The sequence below is a fragment of the Cibotium barometz genome, chromosome 55, assembly GCF_041138505.1.
Source record: "Cibotium barometz isolate CiBa-2024 chromosome 55, ASM4113850v1, whole genome shotgun sequence".
Lineage (NCBI taxonomy): Eukaryota > Viridiplantae > Streptophyta > Polypodiopsida > Cyatheales > Cibotiaceae > Cibotium > Cibotium barometz.
The window spans coordinates 24,025,891-24,044,646 of NC_141100.1; the positions used below are offsets into that span (position 1 = coordinate 24,025,891).

Here is an 18,756-nt window from a genome sequence, read left to right on the forward strand (position 1 = left end):
TTCATGACTTGTAGAGATAATGAAATATTACATGAATAGATGAGAACTTGCATAACATGATGAATCATCCTTGCTTTGATTTAACATGCCATTGCCGACAATGGGGATGTGTATCCATCAAGCTCAATGTCACCTTGTGTGTCATGACATTCCATCTTCTAGACAAAAGGGGACACAACATTGAGTTGCGAAGACTATCGGGACAAGTCGTCCGATAAGTTCACATTGGATAACATGTGTGAAAAAATTGTAACTATGCAATTGAAATGTTCAAGTGTCCAATTTTAACAAGTGAGTTTGGCGCTGATGTTCACGACCTTCCTTTACTGGAGAAGGGGTGTAGGTAATTAACATATAAGTGGTCCTTTGTTGGGATTGTGTTGACTATGCAAGAGGAAATAACATACATTGGCAAAGCCTGTTGAACACTTCTATAGGATCTAAGAATCAATTCTAACAAACTTATGAGAGTCGTGGATATGTTTGAAAAGAAAAATAAGCTATTTAATGTGTAAACATGCGTCATATGGAGTGTGTGTGTCGATTATTGCATTTGTTGAAAGAAAACCCATGGTTTTAAGGATTGAAGAAACCTCTACAGATTTGGAAGCAATTGAGTATCAGTGGTGGAAATGATTAGAAAATATAATTGGTTAGTTTAAGACTTGAAGAAAACCCTAGAGACACATAAGCAATTGAATGTGAATGGCAAAAATTGGAAAATTGAATTATTTGGTTTAACTTCCAACAAACTAGCATAAACTATGTTAAATTTTTGAATAAAGATTGTATTCTTTGAGACCTGTTCCCTAGTGACTTTGTAATATTTATCATTGAAGATGCAACTTGAAAGCTGATTCCATGAGTTGGTAGATTTGTGATCAAGAAATCCGATTCCTGAAACGTACCCATATTTTGTTCCATGATCTAGCATAAAATTTCTCAAAACTTACCGAAAAATCACATCATACTTCAGAAAACGAAGAGATTTTTAATTAACCATAATCGTTTGCAAATCCACAGTAACAATAATATTCGTCAATACAAAATCTCAAAATGAGAGAGAGAATCACCAACAAAAGATCCAGCCAATAGGGCCTTTCTTCGACGCCCGTCCACCCAACCACCACGTTGGACGTTGCGGCTATCTCCTGAGTATGCCTCTAGTAAATCTCGTACACTCTGGGTCCTACTAAATGGTTCCTAGAGGGCATAAATCACGTTTTCTGTCCGGCCTTCCATGTCTAAGGATGGCCGGCCCCCGAATCTCAAAATCTCTCTCTCTGTCTATCCTGCACATAAAATCCTCAAGGCTCTAGAAGAAGCCTAAAAAAACAGCCCAAAAGAAGCCCACAAGAATTTTTTGGGCTCTAGAAGAAGCCCAAAAAAACAGCCCACGAGAATCTGAAAATTGAGGGTTAATTTGGAGTCCAGGCCCCGTTTCACATGCTCGTTGCGGTTATATTTACTATTTAAACCCCCATATGAGTTTCCTTTAGACTAAACTACTCACTATGACCCTCTTATACATTATCTAACATGGTTAAGTATAGAATAGAAATCGCTTTCAAATGACACCACAAAACATGCATAAAAACTCCCAAAATTGACATATCTAAATTACTAAATTTGTGACCAAACTTAATCTTTTTTGTCTAAGTATTTCCTACTTTTCAACATCAAATATAGATGCTAAAAATCGTTCAGTCAAATGGACCCAAAAATACATACATATGAGTACGTAAGAATTCCTAAAAGAGGGTGCGAATGTAATGATGATTCCTAAAAGGGGGATGAGAATGTAATGATACCCAACAATGGAAGCATCACAATGCGTGAAATACAAAGGAGCATAGAATGCCACATTATTAACGATGAGGTAGATATTGCAAGGATGAGGTATCTTACTACATTACACTTTCTAGCATTGACTATGGTATCAATAAAGGTATTGGTGTCCTCTATCCTACCTATGTTCCCTTATATGGGCCCTACCATGCATCCTTAAATGGGTGTTTCCCATGTACAACATTGTATCCATGTATCCACCCAAAATTGTATGATTTTGATAGCTATCATTAAGCTTAAAAATCTTCAAGTACACATTTCCAGAAAACTCCTCATGAACATGGACATGCTTTCAATTTAAACATTTTATTTTTAATAAAAGAGTACACACACCCACCCCCCTTTCTCTCTCTCTCTCTACATATGTGTGTGTGTGTGTGCATTTGCAATGAGAGACATAGAGAATATATATATATATATATATGTTTGTGTGTGTGTGTGTGCATGTGGAAAGAGAGAGAGAGAGACATAAAACATATACGGGTGAGTGTGTGTGCAAGATGACATTCTTGTAAAGCTCCCTACTCCATCATCAAACAAAGTCAGCTTTCACATAGGCAAAAAACTCCTTCTTCACTAGCCTGCTTCAGCTCTTGCCTGAGTTGCTCTCTGGCGTTGAAGCGGTAGAATCACCTTGCCTCATCCCCTTACAATTTTGCAAGCCATCCCCGCTACCTTGTGAATCCAATGTATGTCTACCTCATCCCCTTCTTTCTTCAATTACAATTTTTCAAGTCATCCCCTTACAATTTTGCAAGCCATCCCACTGAAGAAACCAATAATCAAAGTCTTCATGTAAAAGTGTTATCAACTTAAAGGAAAAAATCAATCACAATCACACATTCTTCTTTGTAGACAAGATAACAAGAGATTTCAATTATCTTTCTCAAATGAATTATAGTGCTCATAACTTTGACTTGCTTATCCCTTAACTCTTCAAGAGCTTCACATCGATAATCATCTTATTGTGCGATCATTTTTTTCCATTACATAAAACATATTATTTGAAAGGAATTGTAGTTCTTCACTCATTTCCACCCATTAGGTTCCCAATACACCAATTGAATTCACAATTACACGTAAATAACCTTGATTAATGAGCATAATTAGGCATCATCAAGAGAGCAATATGCCGATACATTTACAAAATTGAAGCTCCTTGGTGCTGGAAAGCACAAATTGAATGGAGATTTTTTTTTTTGTCACAAAATTAAATATAAAAACACAACAAAATGAACAGATTGATGTAAAATTAAACACAATTCAAGCAAAAATTGACAAATTGGGGTAAAATTAAGCATGAAATACCTAAACAAAACAAGAGTTGAACATGATCTTGACAAAACAAAGATAAGATTTCCATTGTGGGGTTTGTTAGTCTTTTCCAACTTGTTACAAAGTTGTTAGTAGCTTCATTAGTGAATCGAAGAAAGAATAGGAATACTACGAAGGGAACGTGTTACTCTAGTTGCCCACAACCCATAGAGAAGCTCAAGGGTCCAACTCCAACAAAAAAATGAAGCCATTTTTCCCAACTCTTGTGATTGAAATCATATATGTGTGCCAAAGACAATGCTACAGGCTCAAGGGTTTTATCAAAGTAACCCTGTCATCTAAATACCTAAGCAAGGGGCTTCATTTTCCAATGTGATTGACAAATATTTATAAGGATCTCCATCAAATACGAAAAAAGGACAAACCAGTAATAGTAACCATATTAGAGTACCATAAGAAACTTGCAGCCCTAGAGTAGAAGAGGTAAAACATGGATATGCTCCGTAGGAAGGATGAGTATCCCATTTTGGGTATACAAGAACTTGTAACCAAAAAAATTACAACACCATTAAAACCTTCCCCAAGAAGAGTAAGGAGCCCATTCTATATTTAAAACACCATTAAAACCTTCCCTAAGAAGAGTAAGGAGCCCATTCTATATTTAATGGATACATGAACTTGAAACCTAAAAAGTTAACATAATAATAACATCCAAGTAAATGGTCCTTAACATCAAGGTAAGTTATAAGGCAGGTGGTTAAAATATAACCTTGCAACAAGAAAAAGAAAAGGCAATTAAAGGAGATTGATGATGCCTAAACATGCTCTCTCTCAATAGGGAAGGATAGAATCCATACTGTAGAGATCGTAGTCTTGGATCCCTCAAATTTTGGCTTCGACAAAAATGGAGTGGATCACACTGAAAACATTGTCAACGTTGCCAAGGATGTGTCGTCAAGTCCTTTTAAATCAAATACCTTTCTTCTTAATTTATCAATGACTCAATATATTAAATACCCACCACACAAAAAATACAACTTTAATGGTTGATTTATTTAATCTAGAATTGAAACCAAATAAATGATCCCTCTAAAACATTCTCAACAAAAGACTTTGTTTAAACCTAAATTTTTCCACCACAAATCTACTTTCCTATCTTGTCATACTACAATTTATGTGGCTTCTTCTCCTCTCTTGTTCTATAGGTCCTCTTGAGGAATAATTACCCTCACCTACTTTAGTTACTTTTAAAGAACTGTTTGGTATTTCACCTGTAAGCGTGGAAAGTCAGAAAAGAAAAGCACCAAGAATTTGTCAACTTCAAAAACTACCCAAAAAAAAACATACTTGATATACAGGCTTAGCCATGTAGCCCCTAATAAGAGGTAATGGTTGTGCCTCTACTAAGAGGCACAACCATTACCCCTAATAAGAGACCTAATGGTTGTGCCTCTACTAATAAGAGGTAATGGTTGTGCCTCTACTAAGAGGATGCAATGGTTGTGCATCTACTAAGAGGATACCATGGATGCACACCTTTTCTTTCTAATGTTATTAATGATAGCCACATCTACAAGTGACAACTCTTTCAGTATTATGATGCATCTACCCTATAGATGTTATGAGTGTTGATAAGCTCATCTCTACTAGATGGCAAAACAAAAGCATGCTTATTCAACATATTCCTTTTTTTAAAGGAACCAATAATTAAAGACTTCACGTAAAAGTGTCATAAACTCAAAGGAAAAAATCAATCACAATCACACATTCTTCTTTGTAGACAAGCTATTAAATAAGACATTTCAAATATCTTTCTCAAATGAATTTTATAGTTCTCATAACTCTGATTTGCTTATCCTTGAACTCCTGAAGAGCTTCACATCGATAATCATGCTATTGTGCGATCATTTCCTTCCATTACATAAAACATATTATTTGAAAGGAAATGTAATTCTTTAGTCATTTCCACCTCCCTCTGAAACTCTTTTTCATTTACATCTTCTGCCACCACCAAAGATTCTTCATTAAGATATGACACGGAATGATGGAGCCTTTTAAAGATTCAAGTATCATTACAAAGATGGAACACATATGAAACACTTGCATACTCACACAATTCTATTGACATTTTTTTTTCTCGTAATTCTATCCTCTCTTACTTTAAGGATTCTATTTTGTTCCTCTCTTTTTTTGGAAAGGAGTGATCCAAAACTAGAGTAATATGGAGAAAGAAACCGAGGTATAATTTCTCCCAATAGGGTATATATTTGTCTCAAAGTGAAGCTTTTTAGTGTTGTAATCACGAATTCAAGAATGCCCGTAGATGAAAGAACTTGAACTTTTACATGTTGCTTCTAAATGATAATATTAGATTAAAAGTTATACAATACAACAAAATCCTCAGAACTTGAACTTTTACATGTTGCTTCTAAATGGTAATATTAGATTAAAAGTTACATGTTGCTGCACTGTGTCAAAGTAATATGAGATATAACCTAACCACAAGCAAATGACAGTCAAGCTTCGGTTACTAGAATTTGTGTGGGCAACTAGTTGTGTGCACGCAAGGGCATTAGTCCCACATATGAATTTTCTCCTTGCTCCATTCCCTCACCTCCATCTCTCAATAGAGTAAACACTAGTTCGTAGGGCTCTTTTATGAGCCCCTCTCTTTGATGTCTACTTTCCTATACCCATCCGGCCTTTACCTCTTCACCCCCAAAAGCATCTTGCACTTCCTCCGTACACTTGGCTTACAATATATTATTTTGCAAATCTTTAAATAATTCAAGAATCTATTCAAATAAAGTGAGGAAAATAAAAAACAATATAAATACATTATGAAATATGATTTTTAAATGTGAGCAAGATTCACACCCATCAAGTACGATCTCGAAAAACACATTCCTCTTAAAATCAAATATGCCTTCAAAGAACATAATAAAATTAGTACTTGTGCTTGGAATTACAAGCACGCTTATTGATTCATGCTTGTTGATTTGGGCTCTAAATTGCAACACCACGTACTACAAAAGAACACAGTGTGCCAACACCTGAAACCCTCCCATCAGGCTTGATAGAAGAGCTTGACCACATGAGTCTACCCAAAGACACCCCCTTGCCCTAAGCAACGTATGACACAGAATGATGGAGCCTTTTAAAGATTCAAGTATCATTACAAAGATGGAACACATATGAAACACTTGCATACTCACACAATTCTTTTTTTTTTTTTTTGGTATTTCTATCCTCTCTTACTTTAAGGATTCTATTTTGTTCCTCTCTTTCTTTGGAAAGGGGTTAACCAAACCTTTTGTATAACTTTTATTCAGACTTAACCAAACCTTTTGTATAACTTTTATTCAGACAGGACATAATATATATTTGTTCTTGTCCAAAAAAAGGAGAAGAAGAGAGTAATATGGAGAAAGAAACCAAGGTATAATTTCTCCCAGTAGGGTATATATTTGTCTCAAAGTGAAAATATGTCAAAAACAAGAAAAACCCAACTTTAGAAGCTTTTTAGTGTTGTAATCACGAATTCAAGAATGCCCATGGTGGATTAAAGAACTTGAACTTTTACATGTTGCTTCTAAATGGTAATATTAGATTAAAAGTTATACAATACAACAAAATCCTCAGAACTGTGTTTTGAGTAAAATGCTGCACTGTGTCAAAGTAATATGAGATATAACCTAACTACAAGGAAATGACAGTCAAGCTTGGGTTACTAGAATTTGTGTGGGCTACTAGTTGTGTGCACGCAAGGGCATTAAGCAGCGGCGTACCTAGGCGGGTTGCCTTCCTCCTCCTTGGGGCTCTGGGCAGTGTCCTCGTTGGGGCTCTCAGGCACTGCCCAGAGGCCCTTAGCGTTCTTGCGCAGGCCCTTGTTCTTATCCTGCCACCAGAAGGAAGGAATGCCATAGCCGTCAACGAGGACCGAGGTGCGCTTGTTGATGAGTGCCAGGTCCCTGCCATGGGGGACGAAACCTGCTTCTTTGCCAGCGCCTGGGTAGCCGTCTACCATGTGCAGGTAGACCTCGAGATTGTGAAGGAAGTGCAGGTTCCTGGTAGGCTTGAGAAAGGGCGAGCGGTTGTTATCCAGTAGGAGTTCTGTGCCGACGTGGAAATAGGTCCACCGCATGGCGTCGAGAATCGGCCTAACTAGGCGTGGTATGTTTTCGTTGCCGAGGATGCCAGGAACTTTGGGCACGATATCGTTGTCATTAACCACGCGCAGCATCTTGATACCCAGCGCCTGAAAGTGGTCCTTGAAGGCGCGGTTCCCGACGCGAGGGCAGCCAAAGGTAAAGGCAGTGATAGGCGCAGCCACCATTTCTCGCCAACGTCTTCGGCTTGTGTAGCAGATACGCCAGTGTTGGGAGCGGTTTGGCTCCTGTGCTGTGCGCGCATGCAATAGAGGTTTTCGCCCGAAAGGGCCAGGTCGTAGGTGCTGACGGTGGCGAGTGCTCCCCCGAGGCTGTGGCCAGTCACCGTGATACTGAGCTCCACCGCATCATCCTTGAAGAGATCTAGCAGCCTTCGGATCTCTCGCCTTAGCTGCTCTCTGGCGCTAAAGCGGTTCAAACGGGAACCCTCCAGGGTGGAGGTGTAGAGGCTGAGGAAGCCGCGCTCCGCTTTCACGCCGGTGTGAATGTCCAAGTCTATTTTTTCTTCCTCCACTTCCTCTTGCAGGGCATGGCGATGAAGCCACTCAGCGGTGTGGTGGCCATGGTGCTCATGCAGATGAGTGCGGCGGGCGCCGGCTGCAGCTATGTCATCCTTGTGGGCGTTGTCGTCCCGCAGCCGGGGCGCCACGGCCACCAGCACGTCGCGGAAGTCCTCCGCCCACTCCGTGGAGGTGACCGTCCCCCGCCAGCACACCACAATGTCTCGCCGTCCCAGCCTGGCAACTTCCTCGGCTGAGGTGCAGACAGCGACGTAGCCCATCCAGTTGCACTGCCTTTCCTCTGATCCGTCGGGGAAGAACATCACCCCTGGGAAGGAGAACTCTGACGTCGCGTACAGGTACTTGGTGACTTGGTAGCCGCAGTCCGCCATGTCCAGCTCCTGGAAAAGCTTGGCCCGCCTGAACTTGCACCGGCCGTAGTGTGTGGACTCGGGATCGGAATCGAAGCTGTCGTAGCACACCTGCGTGAGCTCTCCATACCGTATGATCTCCTCTCTCAAGGCGTCGTCCATAACCGGGTCGAGCAAGCCTTGCCAGTCACGGGCTCCTTGGATTTCTCTCCATTTGTGAGCAATCTTGGGCCGTCGAGAACGTGTCGTGGTAACGTCGTGGCCTGACTCTGATTGAAGGAGGAGTAATTGGCGCAAGGAGTTGGGAGCCATTTTGCAGGTGATTTTGCTTCGCAGGTGTAAGAGAGGGGGACAGAAAGAGAGTTAAAGGTAAGGGACCGGCGCAATTACTAGTTAAAGAACGAAACTTGGGAGATGATAGGGTCCTGAGCAGGGCTCCGGAAAAGGTAGGTTCACTTTATCCAAAACCTGCTCGCCATCGAAATGGGCTGGTTCAATTCCGGACGAGGAGGCTTATGCCGATTGTTGATTTTTTGCCTCGAAAGGCTTTAGGCCGGTTCGCACGCGTGGGAGAAGGAAAAAAGCACTACTCATATAATTAGAGTAGGTTTTAAAAATACAATATATACTATATAATATATATAGTATATGCTATATACTATATATATTATAGTATATGCTATATGCTATATAGTATATACTAGTAACTATACTATATAGTATATAGACTCTAGAGTGATTATAGTAAGTGTATCTACTATAATCACTCATATCTTACCTAATAACTAGATCGCCGCCAGCCTGGCCCCCATCCCACATGGCAGGCACCCATGCACAGCCTTATCTCCATCCCGATTCCCAGCTGAGCGCTCCCGACTCCCGAGTCCCCTAACGGCCTGCATGTTCATTGTTTATGCCAGCTTCCTTACTGATTCCTGAATACTAACTCCTGAGTACTCCCGAGTCCCTACATATGCTGTCTGGAGTCTGGACTCTGTGCACTCGTTGCCCTGCAGGCGACCTTTCAAGTTTCAACTTTCGACGGTTTCCACCTTCAAGTTTCAATGCAGCGGGAGGCTCTGCTTGTTGTTTGCTGGTGAAAAGCTGGGAGTTTCTTCTCGTTGCACAGAAGAAGCGTGGCGGCTGCGAACAGACTCGACACTGTGACTGAACAGAGCCTATCAACTTTCAAGCCTTCAAGGTAAAATCACTTTCCTTGACCCTGTATTATGGAAGCGAGTTTCCTGCTTTAACAGCTGTGATGGTGGATACATAGGACATTGTGTATAGAATCTAAATTGTGATTGCCAGCCGAGCTAAATTTGCTGGAGCGCTCTAAGACTCAAGCGCTCCCAGCCTGGTCCAAGCGATGGATTGGATGTTGAAACAACGTTGTAGTCTTTCTGCTGAAGGGTTAGCCAAACCCCTTCCTCCTCCATGCAAGTTCACTGTTCCTAGCGCCTTGCCTTGAGGCTTGTCGGTTTGTCCACACAGCAGCTCTTCAGCTCTTAAGACTTACGCATAGGTGATATGCCCCACGAGTCTGAACTCTGAAGTGAAGGATTTGCAATAGGGCCTGAGAAAGGATGGCGGCTTTGGCAGGCTGGCAGCAATGATTCATGAAGTGGAGGGTGGCTGCAAGCCTACCTACTCTCACATGCACTTTTGGCCCTTGGGGCTACATAGTTTCTGTGTGCACTGTGGCACACCCGCAGCCACCTCATTGATAGTTTTTTGCGATTGAGTTTATAGCATGGGAAGTTTAAACACATAAGCTGATTTGTTTGTTATAGTGGCTTTGTGTCAATGGAGCCCAACAATGTTGAAACCGGTAAAAGACAAGGTATCAAAGATAACAAAAAAAGGCAAGGTACGCTTCTCCAGTGGGCTGGTCGGATGGCTTCAAAGGTTAATGGCAAAAGAAAGAAAGGTGATGTACAAAGTCAGAATACTAATTCATCTAAAGCAAGTACTACTGATGAGGTGTTGTCTAGTTTGTCTTTGCCAGAGAGATTAGAGCTTCAAAGGAGAGTAGAAGCAAGAGCAGCTTTCCAAGAGAGTTGGCTTCAAACATTTGACTGGCTTGTCTACGACGAGGAGAAAGCTAAGATGTACTGTAAGTTTTGTTTAAAGTATCCCCATCACCATAGTGCATATTCAAAGGATGGTTCCATTAATTTTAAGTTTAGTAATTTAAAAGCACATTGTAGAACACTTTGTCATGCACATTCTATGGAAGCAGTTCTACTTGAAGGGAAGGAAACTATTCAAACTAGCATGAAAAAGGTTGAAAATTTTAAAGATGAGGCATTGACAACTCTCTTTAAAGTTGCCTATCATATGGCAAGAAAGAGATATGCTTTTGTTGGTTTTCCAAATATGATTAGTCTTTTACAGGATTGTCGTGTGCCATTCTCAACATCCTTGTATAATGATGACAAGGCTTGCGCAGAGATGGTATTTTGTATTGGTAAGTGTTTGATGAACACCACATTGAAGAAAGTGTTTCGAAGTCCGTTTTTTGGTGTTCTTGTAGATGAATCAACTGATATTTCCAAGCATGGACACTTGATTATTTATTTGTCTTATCTTATTGATGATTGTATTCCTGTCTATTCTTTTTATGGTATTATTCGTGTGAGTGATGGGAGTGCAAAGACCATTTTTAACACCATTCTTTCAGAGCTAAAAAGGAGTAAGTTTGATCTAACGAAGCTAATTGCTTTTGGGTCTGATGGCTGTAGTACAATGACAGGAAAGGAGAATGGTGTCGCCACACTTTTTAAAAAACATGTTAATCCATACTTGACATCCATTCATTGTGTTGCTCATAGGACAGCTTTGGCTGTGTCTTCTGTAGCGAAGAATTTGGAGATTTCTAAGAAAATAGAAAAATTGGTGAATTCCATTGCCCATTATTTCAATGCAAGTGGCAAAAGATTGGAAGAGCTAAGGATCATACAAGAGGAGCTTGCTTGTCCTATCTTGAAGATGGAACACACATTTGATGTTAGGTGGTTGAGCCGATCGTCGGCTATGAGCAAGGTGTGTTCTTCTCTTGATGCTATTCTTGTGGAAACCAAGGAAAATGCTCCGAGTATATTTGCAGAAATTTCCAGGTTTGAAATTATCTATTGTCTTCATTTTTTAGCGGATATTTTAAAAGGTATGGCTATTGTGAGTAAGATATTTCAAAAAGAGTTTGTAGATGTGACTACAATCCATGATGTTATCCAAAAGGAGATCAATTTAATTCGGCAATATTATATTGATCCTCCTGATGTTGATTGTAATGCTCTTACTTGTGACATTGATGGTTTTGCATTTTTACCGGATCATGGACCTGAGAAGGGTCACTTGTTTACATTGCGAGGAGCTCTTCATGGCAGCATGTTTTTTGACATCAAGATAGATAGGGACATACTTGGAGAAGATCTAGCATCAGCCCTTGCCTTTCAGGTATCTTTTGCGAAAGAAATTATTGCTAACCTTGAAGCACGTTTTGCAGACAATACAATATTAAGCAGATTACGAGTACTAGTGCCTGCACAACATCCTCTTCTAGAGAAGATGCTCAAGGACTATGGTAAGTTTGAGGCTCAAGAAATAGCCTCATTCTATGGTAAGGAAAAGTCTCTGGAGGTAATGAATTTTTCTTCTATCATTGATGAAGATGATTTTATTAGTGAGTTTCAATCTTTTAAACAGCAAGCTTCAATTAGTTGGGCACGCTACAGTCTTCCTGATGTTACAGCTGCAATAGCATGTAATCCAATGTGGCGAGACTCTTATCCTAATGTTTTAACTCTGTGTCAAATTGCTTTAGTTCAATGTTCAAGTAATGCTATTTGTGAAAGAGGTTTTAGCACACGCACACTTATAAAGACCAAGTTGCGTAATAGCATGGAGTTACGGACCTTGGATGCTATTATGAAGATCAATATTGAAGGACCCTCCAAGCTATGTGACTCAGAGTTGGAGGAGAGTATGGTTTTATGGGGAGCAAAGGCTCATAGACATCTTTACACGGTGCAAGGTATTTGTAGCCTAATCATCCAATGATGAAGGTACGCTTTTTGTAGCTTAATCATTTCTTTTGATCGCTTTTTTTTTCATATTCACCTACTAACTTGTTATGGGAGTGGATGAAGTGCATTCACTTTATCCACTCCCCCAAGAGGGCTTGGTGTAGCCATTCAAAATGGTGACGGGGTTCAATTCCCCAACTCTCTCCTCACGTGTTCAGTAATATATATTTTTTTATCATTTTGAGCATAGATCGTGATGTGAGAAGGATGTTTTACAGATCATGGATGATGCTTTTTTGTCTACAATGACCATGTGTGTTGTCATATTTCATGGCACATTGAAGGTATGGTTGAGGTTTTGGTGTTTTGAGCTTTGAGTGAGACTATAATGTTTTGAATATGTGTAATGATGAAATCATTTATGTGCAGCTACATCGTGCTCGATGACAAATGCAAACTTTGTCAACCTACTCAAAGCTTGCAACGATTTACCATGTATGTCGTCTTTTTATTTATGCAAAATTTGATCAGATTCAATGCTCAATAACCAGTCTTGATTCATGGATTTGATCAATTGAAAGCATGATAATAGTATCAAACAAGCTGAGATCTCCATAGTTCATACAAAAGATTAAGAATGTATTCGAATAGTAGGAAAGAGTGAAAGGCTAAAAGCTTAGCTTGTTTGAATATGAGAAAGAACAAGATTCTATTTTTGAATGAAATAGCGATAAATTTGTTGAAAAGGAAAATTTCCGGTTCAATTCAGTTTGAAAAGGATCAAGCTTCTCCAAATTTGGCAAAGCCGGTTCATCTTTGGTCAAGGGGGATATTTTGCTGGTTCACTTTGTAGGTTTTCCCGAGCCCTGGTCCTGAGAGCGACTTTGGCAATCAGTAGTTTACTAGACTTGGGGGAACTAGTAGTTATGAAGACGAGGGTTGAATCTTAATTGCAGCGTTTGATGCGGGTGCTCCGTTCGGCATATTTATAGAGCCACACGAGGGTGGTGTCACAACATGCCCGTCAACCTGCGCACGTTCACCACGCGTTCGTGTTGTTTGTAAAGCAATTTGCTTCAGCGTTGAAATCAACTGAGGTGACCTCAGTTGGATGACCAAGGCCATATATATATTGTCTAAGGCAAACCTTTGACCCGCACCTGCGAATCACTACCTCATTTACTATGCTTCGAGATATTACTTAAAGCGTGGCTTATTGATAAAATAAACAAACATGGTGTGCCCTTTAGAATCAGTGGGTCCTCAAAGGTTATACATCCACATAAAAGGATTCTCACCTGTTTAGGCACCGTCTCCTCAAAAGGTTATGCAATATCCACAGTGCCACCTTTGGAGATATGGTGTCCACTCTTAAATAATCCACTCACTTGCGTGAAAGGTTGTACATCCATAGTGCCATCAGAGAAAAACATGGCGTGCCCTTTAGAATCACTCGATCCTCAAAGGTTGAATAGTCCATTCAAAAGAACTATAATAGCGGTCCATCTACGTCTCTTCTAAAGGCACCATGTGCTCAGTTAACGATATCCACTTTGACCATGTCCTTATGAATAGTAACCATATCGATTTTGACCATGTCCTTATGAATTGTAGCAAGAGTGACAATGTTCTTGTCAAATAATGTAGATGCGTTCGTATTTAAAATAGCTTATAGGCTCATATTGACTTTTCTTAACTCTCACATGTTTAGAAGAAAAAAAAAAAGGCGTAATGGGGGCTTTTTTAAAAAAATATTGTTATGTATCTTATAGATAAAGAGAGAACTACGTATGCTATGTAAAAGAAAAAGAAAAAGAAAAACCTTCATTCAATTTACATTTTGGAAGTGGTCAATTAACATTGTACATTGATACAAAGCTTGAATTTATTTCACAAAACAAAATATAGTCTTTCAAGGATTATATAATGGCTAGGCTCCATCCAAATGCATTGGTGGGTGTCGAAAAAGGTTGCCTATCTGGCCCTACCTAATGCCCGTTTACCTATCTATCATCCTCTTATTATATTGCTCCATTCATCACTCATTAGATTTGCCTCATTATGCCTCCCTTACACATGTATTGCATGTCTTCTTGTGCTTTAGTACACGTGTCTTTTTATTCAGGACATGTAGAGACAATGAACTATTACATGCATAGATGAGAACTTGCATAACATGATAAATCATCCTTGCTTTGATTTAACCATTGCCGACAATGGGGATGTGTATCCATCAAGCTCAATGTCGCCTTGTGTGTCATGACATTGCATCTTCTAGACAAAAGGGGACACAACATTGAGTTGTGAAGACTATCGGGGCAAGTCGTCCAATAAGTTCACATTGGATAACATGTGTGAAAAATTTGTAACTGTGCAATTGAAATGTTCAAGTGTCCAATTTTAACAAGTGAGTTTGGCGCTGATGTTCACGACCTTTCCTTACTGGAGAGGGGGTGTAGGTAATTAACATATAAGTGGTCCTTTGTTGGGATTGTGTTGACTATGCAAGAGGAAATAACATACATTGGCAAAGCCTGTTCAACACTTCTATAGGATCTAAGAATCAATTCTAACAAACTTATGAGAGTTGTGGATTTGTTTGAAAAGAAAAATAAGCTTTTTAATGTGTAAACATGTGTCATATGGAGTGTGTGTGTCGATTATTGCATTTGTTGAAAGAAAACCCATGGTTTTAAGGATTGAAAAAACCTTTATAGATTTGGAAGCAATTGAGTGTTAGTGGCAATGATTAGAAAACATAATTGATTAGTTTAAGACTTGAAGAAAACCCTAGAGACACATAAGCAATTGAATGTGAATGACAAAGATTGGAAAATAGAATTGTTTGGTTTAACTTCACAACAAACTGGCATAAACTATGTTAAATTTTTGAATAAAGATTGTATTCTTTGAGACCTGTTCCCTAGTGAGACTTTGTAATATTTATCATTGAAGATGCAACTTGGAAAGCTAATTACATGAGTTGGTAGATTTGTCATATTTGTCATCAAGAAGTCAGATTCCTGAAACGTACCCATATTCTGTTCCATGATCTAGCACAAATTTTCTCAAAACTTACAGAAAAATCACATCATTCTTCGGAAAACGAAGAGATTTTCAATTAACCATAATCGTTTGCAAATCCAAAGTAACAATAATATTCGTGAATACAAAATCTCAAAATGAGAGAGAGAATCATCAACAAAATATCCAGCCAATAGGGCCTTTCTGTCCACCCAACCACCACGCTGGGCGTGGCGGCTATCCTGAGTATGCCTCTAGTAAATCTCGTCCACTCTAGGTTCTACTAAATGGTAAATATAGATGCTAAAAATCGTCAAGTCAAATGGACCCAAAAATACATACATATGAGTTAGAATTCCTAAAAGGGGGTGCAAATGTAATGGTGATTCCTAAAAGGGGGATGAGAATGTAATGATACCCAATAATGGAAGCATCACAATGCGTGAAATACAAAGGAGCATAGAAGGCCACATTATTAACGATGAGGTAGATATATCTACCAATGCAAGGATGAGGTATCTTACTACATTACACTTTCTAGCATTGAATATGGTATCAATAAAGGTATTGGTGTCCTCTTTCCTACCTATGTTCCCTTATATGGGCCCTACCATGCATCCTTAAATGGGTGTTTCCCATGTACAACATGGTATCCATGTATCCACCCAAAATTGTACGGTTTTTTTAGCTATCATTAAGCTAAAAAATCTTCAAGTACACATTTCCAAAAAACTCCACATGAACATAGACATGCTTTCAAATTGAACATTTTATTTTTAATAAAAGAGTACACACACCCCCCCTCTCTCTCTCTCTCTCTCTCTCTCTCTCTCTCTACATATGTGTGTGTGTGCATTTGCAATGAGAGACATAGAGAATATATATATATATGTTTGTGTGTGTGTGTGTGCATGTGGAGAGAGAGAGAGAGAGAGAGAGAGAGACAGAAAACATATACGGGTGAGTGTGTGTGCACATGCAAAGAGAGAGGGAGACTAGAGCTATTCTCTCTCTATACATTATATATATATATATATATATTATCTCTCTCTATATAATATATATATATTCTCTCTATTCTCTCTCTCTCTTTGCACTTGCACTTGCACACACACACACACACACACACACATATGCAGAGAGAGAGAGAGAGAGAGAGAGAGAGCGATAAGCGATACTCAAAATGTGTCTCCTAAATAAATATTTGTTCAATCTTAGACAAATAAAAGTTGAAAATCATGTGATAATTCAATCGTTTTGAGTAGAAAGTAAGACAAGTCCCTTAAATTAATGGAATAATTATAGCATGAATTTTCAAAATAAGAATCCACTTTATTATTGTACATTATCAATATGAAACCAGTGGAAAGAAACATGAACACACAAAATGTGTTAGTCATTTTCAAGGAAACATTCTCAACAAGCAATTCTACACAATGCATTTGCATAAAAGATCCTTAAGAATGTGATTTCAAATGTTTGTGAAAAAACTCAACACATCCGTTTAATAATATTCTATTTCGAAAATCTTCAATGAAGGAGTGATATATCATAGCCTATTGAGAACAACAAAAAAGTAACATTAATAAGTGTAAGCTAGCATGAAAGTCATACAGATATAATGCGTGAAATATTCCATTTTGCTTTATGTAATAAATGTAGGCTTTACATCAATTTACAATGTTTGTGAACCCCTTCCAAAATATAAATTACATATCATGCATAGTACTCTTTAGCTATAAGATTTATAGCAACATTAATTAAACATACCCCCATTAATTAACAAATGCCCCTATTATGCTTTTGTAGTTTTCAAACATATGAAAGCGAAGGAAAATTAGGATGAGCATAACCTGTTTGAAGTTTTTATCCATGTTTGTAAATTTGAGAAACACATCGTCATACTGGATACAGTTGATAAGCACATGGTCAAAGATGATATGGTAAATAAGCACATGGTGCCTTTAGAAGAGACGTAGATGAACTTCTATCGTAGTCCTTTGGACTCGACCATTCAAGTAGGTTTAGGTTTGAAAAGGTGGCAAGGTGGCAATCCTTTAGAGTGGAATGAACTTGTTAGTCCTTACCTTATTCCTTGTTGTTTAAACTTGAGAGTCCTTACTTTTTTTTTTGATTACAACCTTTGAATATCAGTGATTGAACGAGTGTACATGTACTTGGATTTCAAACGTGGACACCATATTTTAAAAGTGGCAATCTTTTAGTGTGGATATTGCACAACCTTTTGAAGAAATTCAAGAGTGGACACCATGTCTGAAAAGGGTCGTAATCTTTTTCGGTGGATGCATAGCATTTGAAGAACCTTTGAAGATCAAGTTAGTCTAAACGAGTTTGCTAGGAACTCACGAGTAAGTATACCATGTTTTCTTATGAATATGCAACGCTACAATTAATATTTGTTTTAACTATTGTTTTGAAGCAGTGTAAATCACCCAGAGAGATTCGGGCCAAAGATTTGCCTTGGAAGATAGGTTTTATATGTACTATAGTGGGGGCCTTGGTGATGAGTAGAGACCAGACCCCAATTGATTTCAACCAACAGGAAGGCGTGGAGAACGTTCGCACGTTATTGACGGACATGTTGTGGGTCGTGCACCACCCTTGTGTGCTCTCTCGACGGACATGTGACACGAAGGCGTGGAGAACGTGCGCAGGTTATTAACGGACATGTTGTGACACCACCCTCGTGTGCTCTTTAAATACGCAATAACATCAAACGCTGGGGTTGTAAGTCGTGTAATAGCTCCCAGGTCTATTATCTACATATTGATGCTGCGGCGTCAGTCGTGTAATTGCTTCCAAGTCTATTATGTACTAATTGCCACCGTTCCTCCTCCCAGGGACTAGGGACTGATCATCTCGCAAGTTTAGTTCTGTAACGAGTAATTGCCCTCTCATCTTCCTCTCTCTCTCTCACTCTGTCTCTCTCTCTCTCTCGTACTCACCATTCCACCGCCTTCGAAGCAAAATCACCTGCAAGATGACATTCTTGTCAAGCTCCCTTCTCCATCATCAATCAGAGTCAGCTTTCATATAGGCAGAAAACTCCTACTTCACTAGCCTGCTTGAGCTCTTGCCTGAGCTGCTCTCTGGCGCTGAAGCGGTAGAATCGCCTCGCTTGGCCGATGCTGAATGCCATGCGGTGGAGCTAGAGTTGCTGAACTTCATAGAAGCAACATACAAATGCTAAAGCCTAAGACATGTCTTGCAGGAGTTCCATCATATTGAACAGCACCAAAAAGCTTCTAAAGTTTAAGTTTCTTAAAGGCTAAGCTTTTGACATAATCGATATTTTGACTTCAATGCAAATAGCCTACATGGAGAGAAATGACCTCATTGTCATGAGAATTAGCAAGATGAGCGTGTTGAGACTTTGTGGGCCATGCTTGCAGGAAGGACAACATGCATAGTGTGCACAAAAACTCTGCCATGCATAAGGATCAGTTCTTGGAATTTCTTTGTCAAAGAATGCTATGTGTCCATGTGTAGCAGAAAGTGCCTTTGGTTTCTATTGTACCCA

General features: G+C 39.2%; 2 protein-coding genes across 2 annotated transcripts; one reads left to right on the plus strand and one right to left on the minus strand.

The window, feature by feature from the left end:
- Window positions 1–6,664: 6,664 nt before the first annotated feature.
- On the minus strand, window positions 6,665–8,573 carry LOC147607534 (phospholipase A1-Igamma1, chloroplastic-like). The gene is made up of 2 exons (XM_086790697.1): window positions 7,518–8,573; window positions 6,665–7,461 (listed from the first exon to the last, which is right to left on the minus strand). The coding sequence occupies exons 1-2, from the start codon at window positions 8,473–8,475 to the stop codon at window positions 6,896–6,898; spliced, it is 1,524 nt and encodes a 507-aa protein (XP_086646823.1). The 5' UTR covers window positions 8,476–8,573; the 3' UTR covers window positions 6,665–6,895.
- Window positions 8,574–10,644: 2,071 nt separating this feature from the next.
- LOC147607535 (uncharacterized) lies at window positions 10,645–13,089 on the plus strand. Its single transcript, XM_086790767.1, has 2 exons — window positions 10,645–11,805; window positions 13,045–13,089. Exons 1-2 carry the CDS (start codon window positions 10,645–10,647, stop codon window positions 13,087–13,089), a joined length of 1,206 nt encoding a protein of 401 aa, XP_086646893.1.
- Window positions 13,090–18,756: the final 5,667 nt, after the last annotated feature.